Here is a 24,237-nt window from a genome sequence, read left to right as displayed (position 1 = left end):
CCTACTTAGAGCTACTTTTAAGAGCTCCAAACTCTGGGATGGGTTTTTTCATATATAAAATAAGAAAGTTCCCTCATTTGGGGGGGAGTGGGGTGATTGCCCCGATCGCCCACTTGGATCTGCCCCTGCAAGCAAATGATATTAATGAAAGCTCAAAATTTCCAGTCTCATAATCCGATGAAGATTATGCAGTGCACCCACATAAAGTTTCCTTATACCTTCATTGTTAAATATTGAGATATGCAGAATAGAGACTTTTAACGTGGGATCTGAACATAGAGCATATAAACCTATCGAGTCGGTACGGTCGATTTAATGTCCCTTTTTCATCACCGAGGTTGTATCGGAATCCGAATCACGTAATGCGTTCAAATATTCTTGCATCAGGAATTGAACCCAAGATCTTTTGCACCAAAGGCGTGCGTGCTAGCTATTAAAACATCGTGAAGTACTACATCTAATGAGATTTAAGTTTGGGTCTCTGAAAGCACTTATATTTAGATACGAGTGGGCTCAATAGAATACTTGGAACATGTAAACAGAGGAAATGGGTTATTTCTTTAACATATAATGTCCTATGTAGCTACGCACAACACATCAATTTTGCAACTAGCTTTTCTTTTCTTTCCATCATTCTTTCATAGATGACTTTTTAAAGTTAACATAAACAAAAATGTAAACTCCAGGATTCTATTTATATAAAGAATCAATAATCAAGTCTTCAAGGTTTCTTGTTAGGGCCCTCTTCTTTTCTCGCATAATTGTAGTTTGCAAATATTGCGGTTACATGGAATACTTTATGGTCATGCAGTCAAGGAAGAGATCATATTTCATTCTAGAAAAGAACATAAAGGGAAAACCAAAGACCTTGGCTATCTTAACGACAAAAGAATCTCTTGCATCTTCTGTTCATATTTTTACACATCAAGCTAGGAAAAGAAAAATAGAAGTATTGTAGTGGTTAAGTTGAGTTTGAAATTTCAACAAATGTGTGTGTTTCATCATCCCTGCATACCGAAAAATCATCTTTCGGATCTCTTTCGTCCGCATATATAGGGCCTACATATATAATTATTTTTTTTTTCATTCCTTGTAAGGATTTCCTATTTCTGCTATTCCTTTGCATACGAGTACAAGTTCGGGGATGGCGGTTCAGTAATTGAGCGTCCACTTCTAGTAATAGTATTAGGAGTACCGGTACGCAATTCCAGGTTATGTGCCATTGTGGTGGATGACATTATTTTCGTGGGTTTTCTAGAGGTTCACCCATTTCTTTCCATTTTCTCATTCTACCAATTACTTCATTAAAAATTCACTTTCATTATTTCATCCGTTTCTTTTAGTTTCAGTGGCATAACTATGCGGCGTAAAATTAGAAAATTCGTTTCATTTCACGATTAAAAATATGAATGAAAACTGCAATCGTAATTCTCTCGAAAATAGCTCCAACAATTTTGTTCATATTTCATACGTTGCTGTTTCAACAGTTTTGTGGTTTTCCATTACTAGAATAGATTGAAATATTACTTTTATATGAGTTACTTATACATTGCAACAGTGAAGACATATGTTAAAATTACGTGCCATCCGGATCGCTATAGATCTGGACATTGCTCATATGAAGCAGCTAATGGAGAATGAAGAAAAAAATATGAATCAAAATTGTCACTGACGGGAAACGAACTCGGGGTTTTGAAATATATAAGGCAAGTGTAGAGCAACTTAAAACACACACACACAGTGTTGATTTCGGAAGATTTTTCCCCGAAGATACTTTCTTTACACGTGGGATGAAAAAATATTACTGGGGAAATACTAGGTAATCCACACCGAAAAGGATTGGAAATATAGACTCCTGGTGGAAATAGTTTCGGGAAAGATAATTCCTCCCGTGTCGCCCGCTGAAAACATCTCTGCATACATTAATTATAAAAAGTACAGTGAAACCTCTGAATAACGGACACCAATGGAATATTAATTTTTGTCCGTTACTGAGAGGTGTCCGTTACAGAGAGGTTACAGAAATTTAATCTCTCACAACGGTAATTGTACGCAGTAATATACAGTAAATACATTATGTGTGAGCGTAAATACGTAAAATTCAATATGGAAACACTTATTTACTACGTATTTGAATTACTGGGAGGGAAGGAGAAATTCATTTCTGTTAAATAATATTATTGCTGGGGGATGTGTTAACATATTCGTATACTGCAACCTGCTAAACTCTTTTGTTTAGCGAAAATGGCATGCTTTTATCTCTACAAGCGTAATAGAACTCATTAGCAAGTCTCCTCTGAAAATCCTCAGTACCGTTTGGAATAAACAGTGTGTGTATGTGTTTTTGTACTGGCACGGTATCTTCAATGGTAAAATGGATGAAAAGGCAAGTTATTGGTGGTGCATGTGTTTATTGACCCAGCCCCAATCGCAAATAATATCCTCTTAGAGAAAGTGAAAAAGGAAGCCGGGAAAGCTCCAAACCAGGCTTGTTCCAGTATCATAAGTAAAAAAAAAAAAGTTGCTTTTCCAAACAAGTAAAAAAGGAAACATTGCTCGTTGAAAATGTTATTGTAAAACAATGTTTGTTTGGTTATCTATGAAATTGACGGGAAAGATGCAAGGCCCAGCGGAAAAAGGACTAAATTTTTTTAGGGAAAGGAAGATTTTTCGCATACAATTCTTGGCCATACGACTGACCCTACATGACTGTTGTTCCTTATTGAAAGATTCCTAGGATTTTCACCAGAAAGCAGTTTATTGTGGGCAGAAAAAAAAATAGAATTTCAAGTTCAGCTTGAAGTTGTTCTGTTTGATAGTTCACCAGGTCTAGACTCATGATAGATACACTTGTGGGGAAAAGACTTTTCTGTCTACTGTAATATATCGCAGAACCGAGAATAATTCCTGTCCGTTATGAAGAGATTATTGAAACGTTTGGGGGGGGGGGGAGGACTGTCCGCGTCCTATCTGAGAGTGTTCATAAAAGGAATTTTGTTCCGTAAGAGAACATATATTTTTTGCCGGGACAAAAAAAAAAAAAAAATGTCAGTATTATAGAGGTGTCCGTTAAGGGAGGTTTCACTGTATATGTTTAGAGAAATTAGAGAAATATTTTTGCTAGTAACTTATCCAACGGAAATTTTGAAATTTACAAAATCGTGGAATAATAAATATACAGGGTGTATAATAAAACCAGTTGAGAATGTTCCAAAAGCATTGCCAGAACGAACTTAAAAAGAATGGAGAGATAGAGCGGGAAAGATAACTATGATTGTTCCAACATGAAAAAGCAAATCTTTTTATTCGCACCTTCTGTTTCTCGCAAAAATTCGCAAAATATCCTCTCTCTATGACTGACAATTCCCGAGATGTGGCTCCTTAAATCTCCCGAAATTCGAACTTTTTGGCCAATATCCGGGGAACAGTGACCGGTTGGCCAGTAGCCAGTTGATCAGTGGCCACCGGTTACTATTTGGTACCAGAATGTTCACCATCCTCTTAGGTATTGATCAACACCAATATGATCTCTCTGTGACTTACGGTTCCCGAGATTTGGCTCCTTAAATCTCCCGAAATCGGAACTACCTTTTGGCCAATATCACGGGAACGGTAAGTCATAGAGAGAGTATATTGGCGTTAATCAATACCTTCCTAACAGGATGGTAAACATTTTGGTACCGATATTAATTGATGGCCACTGGCGAAACCAGTGGCCAGTTGGACAGTGGCCACCGGTTACTATTTGATACCAAAATATTTACCACACTCTTAGATATTGATCAACATTAATTTCATCTCTCTATAACTTACGGTTCCCGAGATATGGATTCTTAAATCTCTGAAAATTGGCCACTTTTTGACCGATAAGAGTGACGCGAAAAACTTAATCACGTGCTCAGATAGTTTTTGACGCTCTATCGAATGCGGGGTTCAAAATTGAAAAAAAAAATCGCAAATAACAGACAGACGGACAGACACATAGACATAGAGAATTCAGAAACGAACTTTTTTTTTTTTTTTTTTAGCTCATTGAGAAAAGCTAAGCTTTTGAAAATAAATTTATTCATTGTTTACAAAGCAGTATGTCATCAAAATGGATGGTCTCACTATTAATTTACTCAACAAGAAACATATTGAAAAAACAAATTGTTTTACGTTGTAGAATTTTGTATAATTTCTTTTTTATCTTTTTTGCAGTTTTTAAAGAATTAGGAACATAATGCTTTAGTTGTGCAACTCTAATAGGAGATTTCATTTCAATTATGCCTTCGATTCCTGGCAGGTGTTCATGTGGTTCGGATTCCACGTTAATCAGTAGGTCCACGTCTCATATAGCCTCGCTACTGAACGGAGCGTTAAAATCAACTCAATTTCAATTATGCTATATTTATAGTTTTGCCACTAAACACAATAGTGTCAATTACGCTACAATTGCACAACAACGATTGGAACATTTCATAGCTTAGTCTGTTTTATGCAAGAGATGAAAAACTCATGGCCATTAATTATTTAAATAATACAATACATCCTTTCTTTTCATCCAAAGTTCTCAAACTTAAAAGAAGAAAAGAAACATTGATGTACCTTCATTATCTGTAAAAATAAATGTATGGTTTTCTGAAAATATAGGGTAGAGAATACACCTGTAGGTAGAAGATCATGTTGATTACATATACCGTCTTGAGAGATTAGAAAAGTAGCTGTATTAAAGATGGGTTTGTTTCAGTGCAAGCTATAATTAGGCAATGAAGTGGACCTACCTATCCTGTGCTTAACGTACCAAATATTTAAGCCCTAACGTGTTCATTTTGTTGTCATTATCAAAACTTTTTTATTGTACTAATACATGCATTAAGATTAACTTTCTTTTTACTGATATATGAATATTCTTTCCAGTATACAGGCGGAAGTATAGTCACATACGTCAGAAACTGCTTCGAAAAAACTTTTGATTATAATATTTTACAATAACTACGTGGTAAAGTTCTTTCCAATTTTTATTTCTTTTTATTAGTTTCTCTCCCATCCTCACTCAGCTATCCATATTTGTCTATATTTGTTTAAAATTCTCTTTTTTTCTTTCTTTTTAAACCAATCACAAACAGAGCTGTAGCTTGTGGGGCGAGCGGGGTCGTTGCCCCGGGCGCCGATAGCAAGAGGGTGCCGAATGAAGAAGCAGAAAGAAAAAAATGTTGGAAATGAGTAAACAACGCGTCGTCGTCCCGAAAAAATATTGGTACTCTATTAAATCAATATTGTTATCGGTTTGCAAAGAAATAGATTTGGTAAAAATTTTCTTGCTCGCTCCTCTCACAATAAGAGTCAAAACTAGTTTTTAGTTATTACTTAAAGAATGTTATTATATATGATTTCTTAATGACTATAGTGTAAGTAGGAGCGTTTTCAAAATCAGAAACAGTAGTTTTCAAAATCAGTAGGAGCGTCTAAGTCTGAAATACGTGTTCGGCGTTTTGATGGTGATGAGTTTACTTAGTTAAGCATGCTTTTTTACCCAATCGGATTAATCACAACGGCGAGAATGATGGTATGAAAATCAGAGGAGTGAAGAGACACACGCAAGTTGCTGTTTGTGCGGGAATATTAAAAATGAAGGTAAATAATGAGAATAACAGTCTAATATTTTCCGATTGAAACAGTTATAGAATAGAGGTTTAAGTAGTCAGAACTTAACGAAACGAATTTCGTCTTTTTCAAACACTGATCATTACCATTGATTTGTATTTATTCTATTGACAAATGAAATGCTTCCAATTTGAAGAAATTTATTGTGATCACATTTCCATCAACTACTTGTATCACCAGCATATATATATATATATATATATATATATATATATATATATATATATATATATATATATATATATTACTGAAGTTTGCAACACTGTTTAAATCATGTAATTGTAAGAACTTGTAATTATAAGTATTAAAAGCTATTGCTATAATGCTATGCTATAAAAGAGAAAGAAAAATACAATCATTTTAAACATTTTTCATAAATACGCCATTTTCAACAGTGTTGCGAACTTTATCAATGTTTTTCATATCTCCGGAACGGTTTGAGATATCGAAGAGCTCTAAACGGTCAAATAATTTGTACGCTGATTGAAAACCATACATGTAACTAGATATAATACTTATCTTAGCAGCATTTTTTCGAAATAAAGCTCTTCAAAAATTCAAAATTTCAAACTCTGGTAACTTCGTTATTATTCATTAAAAAAAAAAAAAAAACGTACCATGAGTGCGGTGTGGAACGCTAAGGTACAGTCGATGTGCATTATCTTGTCCATCTCCGTTGTGTTGTACGTGTGGTAGAGGCTTCCAAATTTTGGATGTTTGTGATAATATAACATCCTTAGTTTGCAACACTAAATAATAAAAGTTGTATTTTAAGTTTTCGTTTACATGTTGATTTGAAATATGAAAAAATCTGGCGTATTGTCATTTGAAGAAACATAATTTTATATTGTGTTGGCAACACTGTTTATTGAATCTTTCTGTTTAATACATGTAAAAACCTGGATCCACAACATAAGTTAATCGCTCTTTGATACCGGTCATTTTCGATAATTTTTACATATCCCCTTTCTGTCTTCACGTTGCAGAGCACGGCGTGTCATTGTTCATCTCATCGACCCCAAAAACTATAAATTCGACACTGATATTAGTAATTTCGATCATTTTTATATATCTCCCCCTCCCCCAAGGGGCTGAATTTGAATTTAAACGACATCAGAAGTGTCACTGTTCATCTCAGCGACCCCGAAAACTATAGATTCGATATTAATCCAATCTACCGGTCATTTGCGACTATTTTTAAATGTCTCTCTCCTCCCCCACCTGTAAGTTACAACATCAAAGTGAAATGACAAAAAACATCTCAGGTTTAAACTTCATCAAGGTTGTAAATTTGATCGAAATTGGTCGGGTGGTTCAAGAGTTATTAAGTTTTATTTATTTTTTAACTTCTCCCTCCCCCAACCGTTCTATCGTCAAAATCAATAGACAAATACTATCCCAGGCCCGACGTCATCTATGTTGAAGTGGGTCGAGTGGTTCAAGAGTGATGAAGTCACAAAGACAGTCACATGAGGTTCTAACGTCAAAGTGAAAATATATATATATATAAACATTTCCAGTCCTGAACCTCATCTATGTGGAAAATTTGATCGAGATTGTTCGGGTGGTTCAAGAGTTATTAAGTTTTGTTTATTTTTATAGATCTCTCCACTCCCCTAAGTTCTACCGTAAAGGTGATAGAAAAATATGATAAAACCCACCTCAGGTCTGAACCTCATCTATGTTGAAAATTTGGTTAAGATCGGTCAGGTGGTTTAAGTATGATGAAGTCACAAAGACACTTATTTTTGTCTTTATATATATATATATATCCTCTTCCCCTACGTTGCACTGTAAAAGTGAAATGACGAAAACATCAAATGCCCGAACCTTATCTATGTTGAAAGTTTGATCGAGATCTATTGGATGGTTCAAGAGTTATTAAGTTTTATTCATTCTCATATATTTCCTCTCCTCCCCTTCCCCTCCCCTAAGATCTACCGCCAAAGTGATATGATAAAAAACCAACCTAGGTTCGAACCTCATTTATGTTGAATATTTGATTGAGTTTGATCTTGTGGTTCAAGAGTTATTAACTCACCAACATAGTCACTTTTATTTTTATGCACATTGATTTTAATATATCTCCTCCTCCTCCCCCCTCTCCTCTGTTGCTCCGTCGATGTGAAATGATAAAATCCATCCTAGGCACGAATCTAGTATATTTTGAAAATTTGATCGAGATCGGTCGCTTAGTTCAATAGTTATTAAGTTTTATTTATTTTTTATAATTCCCCTTCTCCTCCGACCCTAAGTACTACCGTCAAAATGAATAGGTAAAAGCACTCCCAGGCATAATAACCGTCACTTTTCAGTATGGCTGCAGTACAAAGAATCATGCGAACTTGGATTCCTTAATCTATGGTATTCCCTTGAAATTGACACACGAGCGAAGTCTCTATCTTAATTCTCTGGTAGATATTGTCATTTAAATGTAAGTCGATGTCTCGGTTTGGTCGCCATATTGAATCCAAGATGGCTCATTTTCCCAAAGTGAACAAGGTGGGGATATTTTCATCTACCTTCAAGCATTTTCTGATTCTGCGTGGTCAGTGTTTTCATTTCTTTGAACATACAGTATATAATGAAATAATACATTACATACACAGCAATATAGAGATTAATATATGGTATTCATTGAACAACACCCTCCGAACCAGAGATTCATCTCAGAATGGAGAACTGTTTCGTGCGTGTTGGGTTACATTTGTCCAGGTGTTTTACAAACTGCAAATTATCTGGACACCAGATAATCGAATTATTGCACTCGGGGGGCTGGAGACACTTCTGCTGGTGGGTCTATTTCCCTACACTATCTGCACAGCAAATAATGCAAAAGTTGTATAAGATGCAGATTAGAAGAAATTGTTAGGATAAGAAAGGATTCCTGCGTTTTGTCTTAATTGCTCAGACAGCAAAATAAGTTGTTTCATCTAAATACGTTGTTAATAATTTCAAATTTTGTGCTATGATCAGGATATTCTTCACTCACTGATAACTGAAACTGATTTAATGATTGTTTTCGAATCTAGAGTTAGAGTTACATGAGGGGAAATTTTCATAAATAGCACACCAGCATGTCATAGGCCAAAGCTAACCACCCGCTAATGCTGATGGTCGGTGGCGGTCGAGGACCATTGGTTGAAAAAGCACTGGTCTATGCTGTATAGCAGCGTTTTTAATTCTCTGCCGGTTTTCATTATAGGCCCTATTAACTGTGTAATTTAAAATCCTATAAAATATTAACGTCTTCACAGCTTATGTCCGTAACTGTAATTCTGATCATAAAGAAACATTTATCTTATAAACTACAACCACCTGACTATTGAACAACGAAATATTCTATTGTTGCCCATTTGAAAGATATTTCTCTAAATAATAAACTTTACTGTAGTGTTAAAGAGTTCTCTCGTGGCTATATGGATAGCATTCACTTCTTTGGCGATGGAGATCTGGATTCGATTCCCGGCCGGAGCTCATGTGGTTTGGATTCCACGTTAAGTTGTAGGATCAGTTCTCATATAGCCTCGCTGCTAAAAGGGACGCTAAATTCCAATCCAATCAAATCCTATAAAGCGTTACACACCGTTTGAAAATTGTTACAGTAAGATTATTTTCAGCTTCGTGTACCTCATACTAGAAAAATGACTTGGCTGAATGTAAAGAGTTAGTCTTATTAGAAAAAAAAAAAAAAAAAACATTAAGTAGAAGTTTATGGATCGCCTAGAGAAGGCAACTCTTAAAGCAGGTTTTGCAAGAGAACAAGAAATTTGCAACATGTCATTAAACGTTTCCATAATTATACCCTTAGCTCTCTTGTCGGGCCTTAGTGTGTTTTTCTTTAACTAATTTTCTCTGTTTTTATGGTAATTTAGTCTTGGAATAATTAGAGTTGTAAATTTATAATGAAGTATGTTTCTTTTAACTTCTTTCTTCACACAATATTTGTGCAACGTTTTCGTATACAAGAGACACGCAACTAAAGAATTGACCATTTACCTTATGTCCCGAGTATTTTTACAAGTACATGAAGTACTAAAAAAATTATGTGGTTAGATGGTCAGTATTCTCAATATGTTATGGTGCAACTTACAAACATGTTAATAAGACCTAGCATAAAAGCTGAAATTAAAAATCGAAAAGTTTGAAACTGTTCATCGAATTTTATACGTGTAGTAAGCCTATCGACCTTTTAAAAATATTGCAAACGACAAAATTTATAACCGAACTACGATTTTGATGGCCACCAGAAGCAGATACTAAAAATAAAATGTCATTACATATTCAAAAATAAAATGAAATCTTTCAGTTTAACGCCCCAAGTTTTTACTTGTTAGGCTAATGGAAATGGATGATTAAGTCAAGTGAATAATGATGAACGAATTGGTGGAATAAGAATTTGAAAGGAAACAGGAGTACTCCAAGAAAACCCAAGGACACGATGTTGTCAATCACAAACTTACTTGGCCGGGGATAGAATCGGGACTCGCACACACCAGTGGTAAGCGCTATAGCACTGAGCCACCATACCCATCGTTACGTATTCAAATGAAGAATAAATCATATAGAAATTGTTTATCCTAAGGTAAACTGCTGTGGGCATAAATAGTTACCAATTAAATGTTGCGTCAGTTAGTATAGTTATTCCAGTTAGCTACTTCAGTGTTTGAGGTATCAAGCCATTACAGAAAGGTTGTAGTTTTAACATTTTATAACGTAGTTTTCCAGTAGTAACAAAATCACGTAATCGTAAATAGCTACAATTAGGGCTCTAGTTGAGGACAATGGTTCCCATTATAAAAATGTCCCTAGTATTCTAATTCAATGTTTATGAAGCATTCGTCTACAGTTATGCCTTGTCTCCTTTTCTTATTGTGATATACTAATAAAGTAGCATTGTAGCACAATGATTGGCTCTTCAATTTAAAATATTTGTCATGAACCATAAAATCAGTTTCTAAATTATAGGGTGAGAATTTCCATAGAAGTTAGGATAAAATAAACCGAGGAGGCTTACGAAAAAGTATCTATTTTTTTCTTTCGCATTCTTTCGTACTTCATTTACCGCAAAGCAGTGACATAAAGTTTCATAGTAATATTGAAGACGGGACGGAAAATAAGGTTTTCTTGGCTCGTCTCGCAAATTTTGTAAAGTTGTATCTCGTCCTCATTCTCGAAACTCTTTTCCGTCTCTTTAGGATTCTTGAAAAGCTTTCCTCGTCTTGCCTAGATTTTTTTTCTCGCCTTGCTTTGTAAATTTCTGTATAAAATTTATGCAGATTTTTTTGTATTGCTAAATTCCACCTAGAAGTTATCAGAATACTTCCGTGTCACGAGTGCTCCACGAAAGAAGGTGATATAACGACACTAAAGACATATTCGAGTGTGTAATGACTTGTAATTTTTAAACATAAGATAAATGCCCTTCATTGTGTTCGTAGAATATCTTAATCTATTTATAGTTTTTATACTATGAATGATATAACCAGGTCGGCCAGCCCAAAAATGTAGGGGGCCGGTAGAAGTTAGATGGGGGCGATCCAACCATATTATAGTTCATGTGCAAGCCTACCGTGAAAGTTTTAGGCGGGGGCCAGTCCCCCTAGACCTCCCGTAGATACGGGCCTGGATATAACACTAAAACGGGTTTAGAGTAGGGATGGCCATTTCCGGAAAAAGAGTTTTCCGGTTTCCGGAAATCACATTTTCCGATTTTCCGGAAAATTTTCCGTCTTCCGTTTTCAATTTTCCTATTTCCGGAAAAAATGTTTTCCGTTTTCCGTTTTTTCGGAAAATATGGCCATCCCTAGTTTAGAGATCTAAGACTTGTTTGAACTAGCATTTCCCACGAGACTCGGGAAATTTCCTTTCTCATCTATTACAATTTAAAAAGATAATTCTCGTCTCGGTTTAGTTAACATTTAATTTAACATTTTAAACTAAACTAATAACAGGAACCTTTGAAGTACCCCTACTTTTCATTTATTGTAAGTAATGACACATATGGCATTGCTTACATTATTAAAGCAGAAGCATGCGTTGTTTCGATGTGAATTTACGATTATGCCTTCGTGTGTATTTACGTGGAGGTGTGAAAGCATGTTCACTTTTAGAATAAAATTAAAAAAATATAGAAAAATATATTAAAATGTTAACTTCAGAAATAAAATTGTTAAAATGATTGTAAATGTAAGTTTCATTTAAAAAAAAAATAAATAAATAAAATAACAAGAGTAAAATGCGAGTTTTAAAGCAAAAATTTAACACGCTCTTTTAAGCTGCAGCGTTTAAGTAAGAGATCCCAGAAGTTAAAAATAAAGCAAAGTAGGTTTTGGACTAAAAGGAAATTGTGGGCGAAAATTGAGACAATTACTCTTAGTACCAAACGGGAATCAAATACTTGTACGAGATTAATTATTAAAAAAAAAAATATATAATAGATAATATTGTATTATCTATTTTATTGTATAAAACTAACGAAATTGAACATTAGTCTACATTCGAATAAACAATATAAAAGATATCACAAACTCTTAAGAAACGCTTTACTCACCTTTTTTTTTTTTTTAATGAAAATTGAAGGAGCGCACTAAAATAACTTTCCCCTGATATGTCTAGGACTAATACCGTAATTAACCGAATTCATATTGTGAACATGTTTACGCGTAACTTTGACACAGGTGCACATATTTTGGTTATTCATTTTGTTTCAAAGAATATTCTTTTGGTGATGGTCTCCTGTAAAATTAATTAGAATCTGATGTCAGTCTGGAGCTAAAACATGACACTTTTCAACAGCTGATAGTGTTATTACTGTAATTGAGTGTAGCTATATTCACGATATAATTCAGTAACGCATAGATTCATTTGAAGAAAAAATAGGGCATTTCCAGTGACTGAATACTTTCTTGACCGGTAAGCACCAGGGTAGGTATTGGTATGTAGAGAAACGGTAAGCTCTGTAGGTCATGAATACTTTGGTTTCGATGTCACAAAGTGAAATGTGTTAGAACAGGAGTCAAAAAAAACTGATCGACGATCCCGACAGTGTTGTAGTCACTTCTCGGGTCACCGTACACCACTGGAGAGACTTTGGGTCTATCCTCATCTCCCGACTGTGCTGCGTAATTCTATGCCGCACATTACTCATAAAACTACAGAGATCCTGCAGGATCCTCACAAGAAGTGACGAGAACCAGACCAGAAGCATGTATTGTTTACTTGTGGGGGCGCGTATCTCCGGTGACCGACGAGCCCCTCGGCCAATGTGAGTATGGTTAAGAACGTGTAGATACGTTGGTTTCCGAATATGCAAATCGCGATGTCGCATTTGAAATTGTTCCACTGCCAAGGCCCAAAACAGTTAGACACTGCTGGTCGTTCTCGGCTATTTTGACCCATGCGTCAGTGTTACCGAACAAATCGAACTGTGCCTACTCTATAGCACACTCCTATCACAACTAAGCCCAAGAATGGGTTAAAACTGGAACCAAGCTAAGCTCAGCTGACACATGGGTCGGAATAGCCGAGAGCGGTCAGTAGTGTCTGCCCGTTTTGAGCTCCGGTACTGGAACAACTTAAAATGTGACATCGGAGTTTTCATATTCGGAAACTAGTGTGTCTTCCTGTTCTTCCCATTCCCACATTTTCGAGCGGGCCGTCGGTCACCAGAGATACGCCCCCACAAGTAGACAATAAATACGTGCTTCTGTGCCGGTTCTCGTCACTTCTTTTGAGGAGAATGCAACATCTCTGTGGTTTCGTGGGTAGTGTGCGGCATAGAATTACGCAGCAGAGTCAGGAGATGAAGATAGACCCAAAGATCTCCACCGGAAGCCTCTCCAGTGGCACACGGTGACCCAAGAAGTGACTACAATACTGTCGGGACTGTCGATCGGTTTTTCGACTCCTGTTAGAACACTATGCGACATCTAAACCAACGTATTCGTGATCTACAGAGCCTACCAGTTCTTTACATACTCATATCGACCCAGGTACTCACAGGTCAAGAAAGTAGGAGTCAACAATGCATTGGGTGGAGATGCCTTTTGCTCACGTATATTTCATAGCCTGACTCATTGTATAGGAAGTTAGTACTTAGTATATCCTACCTTTAATTTAAATACGTCCCTAAACTACTTGGGGTAATAGAAAAATGAAAAAAATGAAAAAAGTATTAACCGACTTTTAAAAAGTGCTAAAAATTTGAAAATAAAAAACTTTTTTCTATAAAAAATATGAACCCACTTTTAAAACAACGCTATTATCAGTAATAATGTTTGAAATATGTTCCAATCCAAACAAATTAAAGCCTAATAAAATTATCACTGAAAGTATAATTTTACATTAAGCAATAGTTTGTTTGACTTGGTACAGACTTCAAGATTTTTTATTCATAATAGCAACATTTTAGAGCTATTAAAACAATACTTCCCTCCTTTCTAGCTTATCTTAAATTATTTTCTATTTTTAGAGCTTCTTTTAAAAGCATAGGTTAATATTATTTTTGTAAAAAAATGTTTATATTGAAAAAAAAAACAGACATTTAAATAGTTTTGACGAAGAAATCAGTAACATTACCTAATTAAAATTCCAATTTAGACCCCATTTAAAAGAAAACAGAAAAATAACTACCCATAGAAAGCAGTAGTGTACAAAAAACATGCTTAGGTTCTCAATTCCCTTAATAATTAAATTAAAGAACTTGCACGTAAAAAAAAAAAAAGAAAGAAAAAGAAAAGAAAGAAAGGTTTGCTACAGACAAACAGAAAGAAATGTACAAGGACAGCTTTTCTTTTAAAAATGTAATAGTAGCTATAGAAGAAATGGTGCGTTACCTATAATTTCTTGTGGTAGGTTAAAAACTATATCTCTTTTTATGCAAACTTCATAAAAACCTGTTTTGAAAATTGCAAAGTTAATAAGTATATCGTAACCTTAGGTCATCTGTAATGGAAAAACATGTTTTTCAGAAGATGTTACCTATCACAAATCAAGGTTAAATGTATTTATATATGCAAAGAAATTGATTCAGATGTTTTTAACAACTTCAGCGAATAACTTTTGAAAAACAATAACGCAAGGAAAACATCTAACCACGCCCTCTTCAAAAATTATGCATTATGATTTGTTGATTGTTACACAGTTTATAATATTGAGCAAATGCTGGATAGAATACATTAAACATGTATTTTGTGGTGTCATATTTACGACCATGGTAAACAGGCTCCAGCATCATGCCAGGTTAACAGACCTGGAGGCTCGAGGCTTACAAAAAAAAAAAAAAAAAAAAAAAAAAATGGTCCCTGCTGACTTCACCTAATACATTTCTGTGAAAGCACAGTAAGAAAGTTAAGGGAGTTGTTGAGTTCAGTTGATTTGAAGTGTAACGTCCCTTTCAGCATCGAGGCTATATGAGACGGGACCTACTGATTAACGTGGAATTCGAACCACATGAGCTCCCACTGAGAATCGAACCCGGGTCTCCCACGTCAAAGGCACATACGTTAACGGAAAGTTATGGGGATACACGTAATTCCATGACATCAACAATGTCATGCATTATAGTGGAGAGGGAATATCCTCATATCGAGTAAAATCGCGCACTTGGTGACAAGTTTTTGCAATTTTACATGGTGTTAGGTATAGACATAAGTTTTTCAAAAAGCACCGCTAACAAGCTGAGGCTGACCTCTGTTGGCCTGTTTGGGTAAAAACAAAATGGCCGCCGGCAAACTACGTCTCTCTAGATTTAAAGTGCTATAACTTCTATAAATTTTTAATTGAGAACTTTGTGATTGAGTGAATATTTAGGTAACATATTGGACATTTCATTTTACTGCAGTATATTGTCATACCGCCCACTATATGCCCAACAAAAGAAATGTCAATGGAAGTACCCGGATGAGATTGGAGAATCGAAGATGGTGCGCCTCATGAGTTTCCTCCACATTGAGATGATAGCGCAAGAATGCGGAGGAAAGCTGTTGGCCAGATCTGGTTGGGATAAGATGTTCTCACAAGCAAAGATTTTTACTCCTGGAATTGCAGAGTCACTGCATAACGGCAAACATGTCAAACGTACCAGCTTACCCTTGCTTTGCTTCACGTGCTTAGGACTGAAGCATGTAATCAATATGGGTTAGAATGCAATGGTCCCCACGAATCCATGGAGATGTGGGAAAAGAAACATTACTACTGCTCCAACTGTCAGTTACTGGGCATCAGTTAGGAAATATCTAGTAGTAAACTGTCAGCTTGTCCGTAGTCAGCGAATGAGTGATCGGCCACTAACTCTGAGCAGTGTGCGAATTGAAAAATTTTCCCAGGGGGGGATGAATTTCACCCATATGCGCACCCAGTCCTCCCACATACACACACATTATATATCTATATCTATATCTATATCTATATCTATATATACATATCTATCTATCTATCTATCTATCTATCTATCTATCTATCTATCTATCTATCTATATATATATATATATATATATATATATATATATATATATATATATATATATATATATATACTAACAAGTACAAAACAGTTGAGATGTGAGATCTTTCATAAATTTTCACTCAAGTAATATTTAGGTTAGCTACGCAAAGTGAGAAATGTTTCCTTTTTCTATCTTATCTTTATGTCCATTTAAAAATACTCCAGAGGGGGAAAAAGTTATCCCTGCCAGGGATAAAATTTTTCTTCTCCAGGGTGGGAAAGATTTTTGTCAGGGGGGGAAATCCCTGGCATCCCCCCCGCCAATTCGCACCCTGACTCTGAGTGCCTGTAGAGACTTTGTCTTTTTTTTTTTCCGTTTGGACACACAAATTACGCTCCTTGGACACCAGTATTCTTGAGAGACATGGCACGTTTACCAACAGAACATCCAAGCATCCATGAAGCTTTCATGAAGGGAAAGTTTGTAGTACAACGCAGTGAAAAAAAAAAAAAAATATCTCATGGCACATGGGACAGTGGACACCGATGTTGTTGCTCTACGAATCTACTGTTTCAACCAGATGAATCTGACACAGTTGTGGATCGGCTTTTGATCAGGAAAGGCATTCAAAGAGATTCAAATCCATTATATTTGTGAACAGTTGGAATTTCAACGATGTCAGGCACTACCCTTCTTTCACGCCTACACAGGATGTGATTTAACGCCGGCGATGCTTGGAATTGGTAAGAAGACAGCACGGAATGTTTGGTTTAATTCCCCTGAGGTTATTGACACTTTCATTCCCATTATCCAAAAACAAAATAGCTTCACACTTGAATCTAGTCACATGCAACGTTTGCAGCGTTTTACAGTGTCCTTGTACAGCAGAAATTGCAGTGCAGAGTCTATGAATGAGGCAAGGAAAGTTATGTTCATACACAGCCTGAAACCACTCGACTCTATTCCACCGACACAGCATGCATTATTACAACATGCAAAGCGTGCTTTACTTACTGCTGCCTTTATTTGGGGACAATCTCTTTCGAAAGTACCAGACATCCCTGACTCAACTAACTTGGGCTGGGAATGGAATGCTAGAACTGAAATATGGATCCCATATTGGACTGACCTACCGGACGCAGGCAAGGGGTGTTCACTTCTACTGCATTGTAGTTGTTCCATTGCTTGTAAGGGTAATTGCAAATGTCATCGAACTGCAAGAAATTGTGGTCCATTTGTGCAAGTGCGAAGGAGGTTGCAGAAACAGTTTCACTAATGTATCAAAATTTGCCCCTGAATAATACTTGTGTGCATCCTTCAGATCGCACAACATCAAATTTTCTGAATGTATAGTGCAGAACTCGGACAAACTATAAGTGTAATGTATGAGTAACGTGTATAACGTAAAATATGTGAAAACATAGTTAATTAATGGTATAATAATTGTAAATGGTATGTTAATGGATATTGTGAGCAATATGCAGTTACTCACTGAAGTCATTATCACCTTAACAGTCAAGTTTAATATGGCAAAAAATGCAAAATTATTATTTTATAACGCAAGTGTAAAATGGATGTGAAGCATAAGATAGTTTTCGCGCTGCAGCCATTTTGAATTTAGGCAAACAGGCCAAAAGAGGCCAGACTCAGCTTGTTTGCGATGCTTTTTGAAAATACTATCTCTATACCTAACATCATGCCAGATTGAAAAAAAAAAAAAAAAAAAAAACCTTACACTTTAAAGCTAGAGAAACGAATTCTGCCGGCGGCCATTTTGTTCCCCCTTCCCCTCCCGGGCCACTACCACATTCTTCGACTTGACACCTGATACCACATGGTTAGATAGCTTCTGATGAAGATATTTTCTTCCTACACGCAACATGTCTTCAAGCAAAAACCCACGAACTTATAAAGGCAGGCTTCAGACAGTTTTTTCTGGCTCGATTAAAATCAAAAAGTACTTCACTTAAAATCACAAAAAAATAGGCTAGTTCCGTTAATTTTAAAGATACAAAAATGGCACATACCTCATTGGAAAGTTCTTGAACTGTCTAATTACGTTCCTGTCAGGGTAGTTTTGTGTACATGTGATAATAAAAAAGTTATTTCCCTTTAAATACAAAGAAAATGGATTGAAAATTCGTAATTTTGGGATTTAATAACGCCATATTCAAAAGATGGCGTCGGTATGGCAATATACTGCAATAAAATGAAATGTCCAATATGTTACCTAAATATTCACTCAATCACAAAATTCTCAATTAAAAAATTGTAGAAGTTATAGCACTTTAAATCTAGAGAGACGTAGTCCGCCAGTGGCCATTTTGTTTTTACCCAAACAGGCCAACAGAGGTCAGCCTTAGCTTGTTTGAGGTGATTTTTGAAAACCTTATGTCTATACCTAACACCATGCAAAATTGCAAAAACTTGTCACCAAGCGCGCGATTCCGCGGAATTGCCTCCCTGCTATTAGATGATCTTATACCTAATGGAAGTTTCCAAATGCATAACAAAAAGACAAAAAAAAAAAAAAAAGTTATTTCATTCTATAAATGTTTATTAATAAAGAAATGAGTACCTCAAACATTTCTTTTCCTAGCTTTCGTCCTAGCGAAATTCTGGAAGTCAAGAGAGCTGGTCACCGCACCAATGTGTTTGAAGTAAACCGGCTATTATTGTGGTCAAAAATTCTACCCGACTCCACGTATACAGAATTTATAAACAGACAGAACTTTTGACACAAAAGGAATGTAATTTGTGAAGTCATCTACGCAGTGACTTAATTTTTCTGTCGGATTGGGACTGGATATTCTATAACTACATGAGACTGCAAAACACTTCTATTCAACGAGAAAATATGAATTACTATATTCGATATTTTTTAAAACTGATTTATGCTAATTTATTGAGACGGTGAATGTAACAAACGGAGAAATTTGTTTCATATTTTGATCATATTTTATCTTATGATGATGATTGTATCTTGTATGATTCTTTTTAAACAGCCAGTTGAGATTTTGATAAGAATAGAGGACCCGTCCACCTTGAGGCCCGTGTCTACAACCCCCTAAGTCCCCCCTTAACCCACCCTTACATGCAACGTAAGCAATTTTCATGTAACTTATCTACAGAGTAGCAGAACGAGAATGTCAACTCCATTGTAGAATTTTAATTTGTTTTGTAGTTTCTGACGAACAAAACGGGAAAGTGTAATTTAGTTAATACAATAATATAAATATAATAAAAACTTTTGTATGATGGCAGTGCGTTAAAGTTAAAAGAGTTAGCTAAAGACTGAGATACATGTAAAAACATTTCCAGACCCGAAAGAAAGAAAGAAGAAAAAACACTCATTATTCCCAGTACTGCTTTTATTATGTTACTTTTCTCCTTGTTTGTTTGTTTGTTAGTGTCAAATTTTCAACTTAAATTTTTTACACTTCCATACTATAATTACAGGTCTTAAATTTTGTGCAAATATGTAAACCCGATGACAATACCATATATTCGTATAATTTCTTTTCTACCTTATTTATTTACGGTAAGATTAGTTAAGATATTACAAATGTATTTAGATTGTGTATATGGATACGCAACGTCAATTAATTAAAAATTACTTTAGTAGATGACAGAGTGATTGATTATTTGATGGAGACCATTATGTGACACATTCAACAGAAAAGTTAGGAACTATTGTCTTCCAGTACTGTTCTCTCACCCGTTCAAAAGCTAAAAAGTAAATAATAACCATAAAAAAGTGTTCTTATATATCAGTGGTGTCCAATTATAATGAGCCTGAGGGCCATAACAGTCTTTACTAGCAAGGTGGAGGGCCGCAGCTAATAATAATAATAATAATAATAATAATAATAATAATAATAATAATAATAATAATAATAATAATAATAATAATAATAATAATAATAATAATATTATTATTATTATTATTATTATTATTATTATTATTATTATTACGCTACAAAACAAAAATATAAAAATGTATTTTGAAATATTACACACCTATTTAATGTGGCAAATGAGGGTGAATAGTAGCGTTTACAAGGGCTGGGATATCTACATCCATTTTTGTTGTTGCTAGACACAGGAGACGTAAAAGAGAAGAATCTCCAAGGCAGCTTCTAAAGCGATTCTTCACAATTTTCATGGTGGAAAATGCACTTTCACACAAATAAGTACTACCAAACATTGACACTATTTTCCGACTAAACTCGCAAAAGTTAGGGAAACGTTTGTTAGAAAGTAGTCTGAAAAATCTACTCCTTTCTTTGTTCTTGTCTGAAAGAATGGGTCAGCCTGAAGGTCACAAAGTTCGAGCTGTAAGTTTGGAGGTTGTTCTTCGATGTCTACTGTCAATGGATTAGTAAATAACGCAATGTCGTGTTTTAGTTTGTCAAAATCTGAGAACTTCGCATTAAATCCATTGGTGATACTCTCGATGTCTCTACAGAACTCAGAAAAATTAAATGCTTCATTTTCAAAATCTAATATCAGACGATTGAAACTTAGAAAGTATGCTAAATTGTGTTTATCACAAGAAGTGGTATATGTCTTACGCGCTATGGCTTCTAGGCAAAGTTCGAGGAAGAAAGGGTCTGATTTAAAAAGCTAGATCAAATATATATGCGTTCTTGAAGTAATCGTCCCTTTCAGCAGCGATTACATTACCGACTCCAGTGTTGCCATGGATGCTCGCGTCTTTTTGTTGTATAGAAGCGCTAAATGGATGCCTTATTCCGAAAGAAGAGTGGAAACATTAAAAGAATGAATGAATATAAATTAAAATATTATGTTATAACAATCGTAAATCAAGAAAGCTTTGCGGGCCGCAGAAAATGGTTTGGCGGGCCGCCATTTGGACAGCCCTGTTATATATTTTGGTTGGGTAGAATCAAGAAGTTGAACTAGGGCTAAAAATAACATCACTAGTATTGACTATCATTCCTAATATCCGTTAAAATCTTTATCCCTCAACCTTAGGAAGAGCACCAAATATTATCAATCTTAGTTTCATTTCTTCATTATTCTCTCCCTTCCCCCAACAAAATATTTTCTTCTTTTTAGTTGATTTTATGAAAGTATTATTTTTATTTTATTTATTTCTTTATTTTTATGGTTATTTTATGGTTTATCACAAACACACCTAAGACAAATACAAGTTCACATTCACCTTAAATTACTACATTTTCTTTTATGGCACTAAACTCAAATTATTGTATCTCAATCTAGCTGAAAGTTTTTAAACTGATAACTAGAATAATAGGCCGAGCAAAAAGTTTTTTTTTTTTTGGTAAGAGTCGCCACTTTGCCCCTACAGCCCATATTATAGCTGTTTTAAAATTATATTAGTTTTTAAGTATTGAAAGCTTACATTTGTAAAATTTCAATAGTATTAGATCCATGACTTGATATCTAAAATGAAATAACTTGGATATCTGTATATAAATTAATGCAACATATCATTGGTAAACTGCTTATAACAATTTGCCTAAATTAGGGGCCTATATCATTTCGATGTTCTACCTTTCTTTTTTTAAAAAAAAAATCTTGAATATGCAACGGCATGTAGTGCCTTTAAAACCTGAAAATATTTATAGAAACAAAGAAGTTTAGTACCTACATATACCCACTATTAGCTCCCTCGTGGCTAAGCGTTTAGCGGACGCACCTTTGGCGTGCGAGAAACGGCGGGAGCTCATGTGGTTGGGATCCCATGTTAAGCTGTAGGTCCACTCTCATATAACCTTGCTGCTAAAAGGGATGCTAAACTTAAATCAATGTTGTTGTTAACATTAGTGGAAACGGAACAGACTAGAGAAAAATGAAATGAAATCTTTAAGTTTTACGTTCCACAATTATTCCGGCTAGGCTAAAGGAGACAGTGATAATGAGAAATGAATGCAATGGTTGAATTAATAACCTGGGAGGAAACGGAAGAACCTCGAGAAAAACCCACGAACACGGTGTTTGTCCACCACAAAGCCCATTTAGCGCGAGCTCGGATCGAACCAGGGATCGCACGCATCAGAGATGAACGCTCTACCACTGAGCCACCATACCCCCGGAATACACTAAAGGACTAGAGGGTCGAATAAGCATCGAACCCAAAAATTCGGAGTTTGATTCCTGAATTCTAATCCGAAAATCCGTATTTATCTCAGACATTAATGAAACTACAAGTCCAGTTCTATATAGCAACTGTGTCGAGAAATAGTTAAAATCATAATAAAAGTAATTCAGTATTCATGTTTTTTTAATGCACTTCGTAATTTTGTTTATTGTGGTAGTAAAGAATCGTCCACGTTTCTTATAGACTTGCTGGTGAAACGAACGTTAAACTCCAATCCAACCAACTAAAGCTACTGAATGATAATTTCATTGAAGGAAAGTTTACCGATCCAATTTTTTTTGCAGATTGGTTTTAACATTTGGTGGAGAGGACAGAGCTAGTCAGCTTTGACCCATATTTGACCCATGGCAATTCACATGTTTAAATCCAGCAATACACGGCGTAAGAAGGACCCAATTATGCGTTATATATCCCATGAAACCTACTTATTTCAGCTGCAAAGCAGTTGCAACCAGTGATAGAATTGGTCATGGATCACCAAGTAACTAATTTTGTTCGAGTCTGGGTTTCGCTTCTCAGGCCCGGACTGACCCGTTGACTCGAAATTTATTTCTGCAGCATTAGTGCAAAATTTCATAAATGGTTAACGATATCCATTGCTTGAGCTCGAAAATTCATTTGTTTGATTGTCGTCATAATATTTCTTAATAAAGATATCATGTTTTGAATATTTCGTGTTTTCACAAATATGATTTAATATTTCTTCGTTTTCCCATGTGTGGTTTCTGAACATAGCCTATACAAATATATTTATATAGAATTAACAATACACTGTTTGTGCTCAGTGGCATCCATTATATTCTAGTTTTACAGGTCCAGTGAGCATTGTGAAACATGACTGTCGCTTATCTTTTCTATGATTCTGGTTCATTTATACCATGATAAACCTTGTAGTTATCTTTCAGAATAATGTTTGACAACGAGAGAGAAGAGAGGACCATATTTGTCAGAAGTGCATTAGTAGCTTCACAAATACTCTCCATGTGTATGACGACGTTTCGTCTCCGGGTCATGAGTCTGTCCTGGCTCCGACCGGGTCACTACGAGTCATGGGTCTGTCCGGTTCATGGGTCTGGTGGGTTACTGGTTGCACCGGACCCATTCCGTCACTGTTTGCAATGGACTACTACAACAATATATTGATATCATAATTGAAAGAGAACACCCAAAGATGTAATAAATAAATAAATAAATAAATAAATAAATAAATCGAAGTTTATATGAAATGTATTATTCATCACTGTCAGTGACTGTAGAATGTAATTCTAACGTGTATTGGTCGTTATATCGTTAATTTCATATTTCAATTTCATTTCTGTTCGTTTTAGGTGAAATATGATGCTGTTATTGCTGTCCATACTAACAACGGTGCTTGTTCTGTACCATTGCTACCAGAAGCGATTAACTTTTCGAATGATATGGAAGATGGCATCATTACCTCATCCACCAACTATTCCTGTCATTGGAAATCTTGATTTGGTGAGAGATGAAGGTAAATTATTGAATCTCCAGGTCCTTTTTATTGGGTCACTTTAACTCAATACCAAATTTCTCTTCATGATTTAACAACAAATTCAATTTTATAATTCAATGTAACTTGTCTTGTAATTTTTCTTTTACAAGAACTTTCAGGCGTAAATGAGTATTTTCGCCCTATTTTCGTAGAATACTTGACCAAACTTATGGCATTATACGTATATATTAAATGAGATGATTTAATTTTGTCAATGAAGAGCTAAAGAAATATTTTAATCATTCTCTAATAGTTAATTGTTTTAAAACGTTTAAAATAAAAGCATTTACATATTTTTTGAGTTCAAAATCAATCACTTTATTTCCCGAAATAATTTCAATCGTAACTTAGGATTAATAATCGGTATTTTGTTGAAATTAATTTCTGATACTAAAAGTTCTAACAACGACATTGACAAAAGCACTACTAGAAGACCTATCTGAGAATGGAATAGAAGTGAATCGTTACTTTATCCAGGTCGA

General features: G+C 35.2%; 1 protein-coding gene across 1 annotated transcript in view; it reads left to right on the top strand.

The window, feature by feature from the left end:
- The first annotated feature begins 23,667 nt into the window (after positions 1-23,667).
- LOC145687628 (cytochrome P450 4C1-like) overlaps positions 23,668-24,237 on the top strand; it is a 41,306-nt gene continuing 40,736 nt past the window's right edge. The window contains exon 1 of the mRNA XM_081761121.1: positions 23,668-23,734. Coding sequence (XP_081617247.1) covers positions 23,668-23,734 — 67 coding nt within the window. The remainder of the gene's footprint in view (positions 23,735-24,237) is intronic.

The sequence above is a fragment of the Thermobia domestica genome, chromosome 1 (assembly GCF_964235325.1).
Source record: "Thermobia domestica chromosome 1, izTheDome1.hap1.1, whole genome shotgun sequence".
NCBI classification, from domain to species: Eukaryota; Metazoa; Arthropoda; class Insecta; order Zygentoma; family Lepismatidae; genus Thermobia; species Thermobia domestica.
The sequence above is the reverse complement of the archived record's forward strand: the minus strand, read 5'-3'. Positions and strand labels throughout refer to the sequence as shown.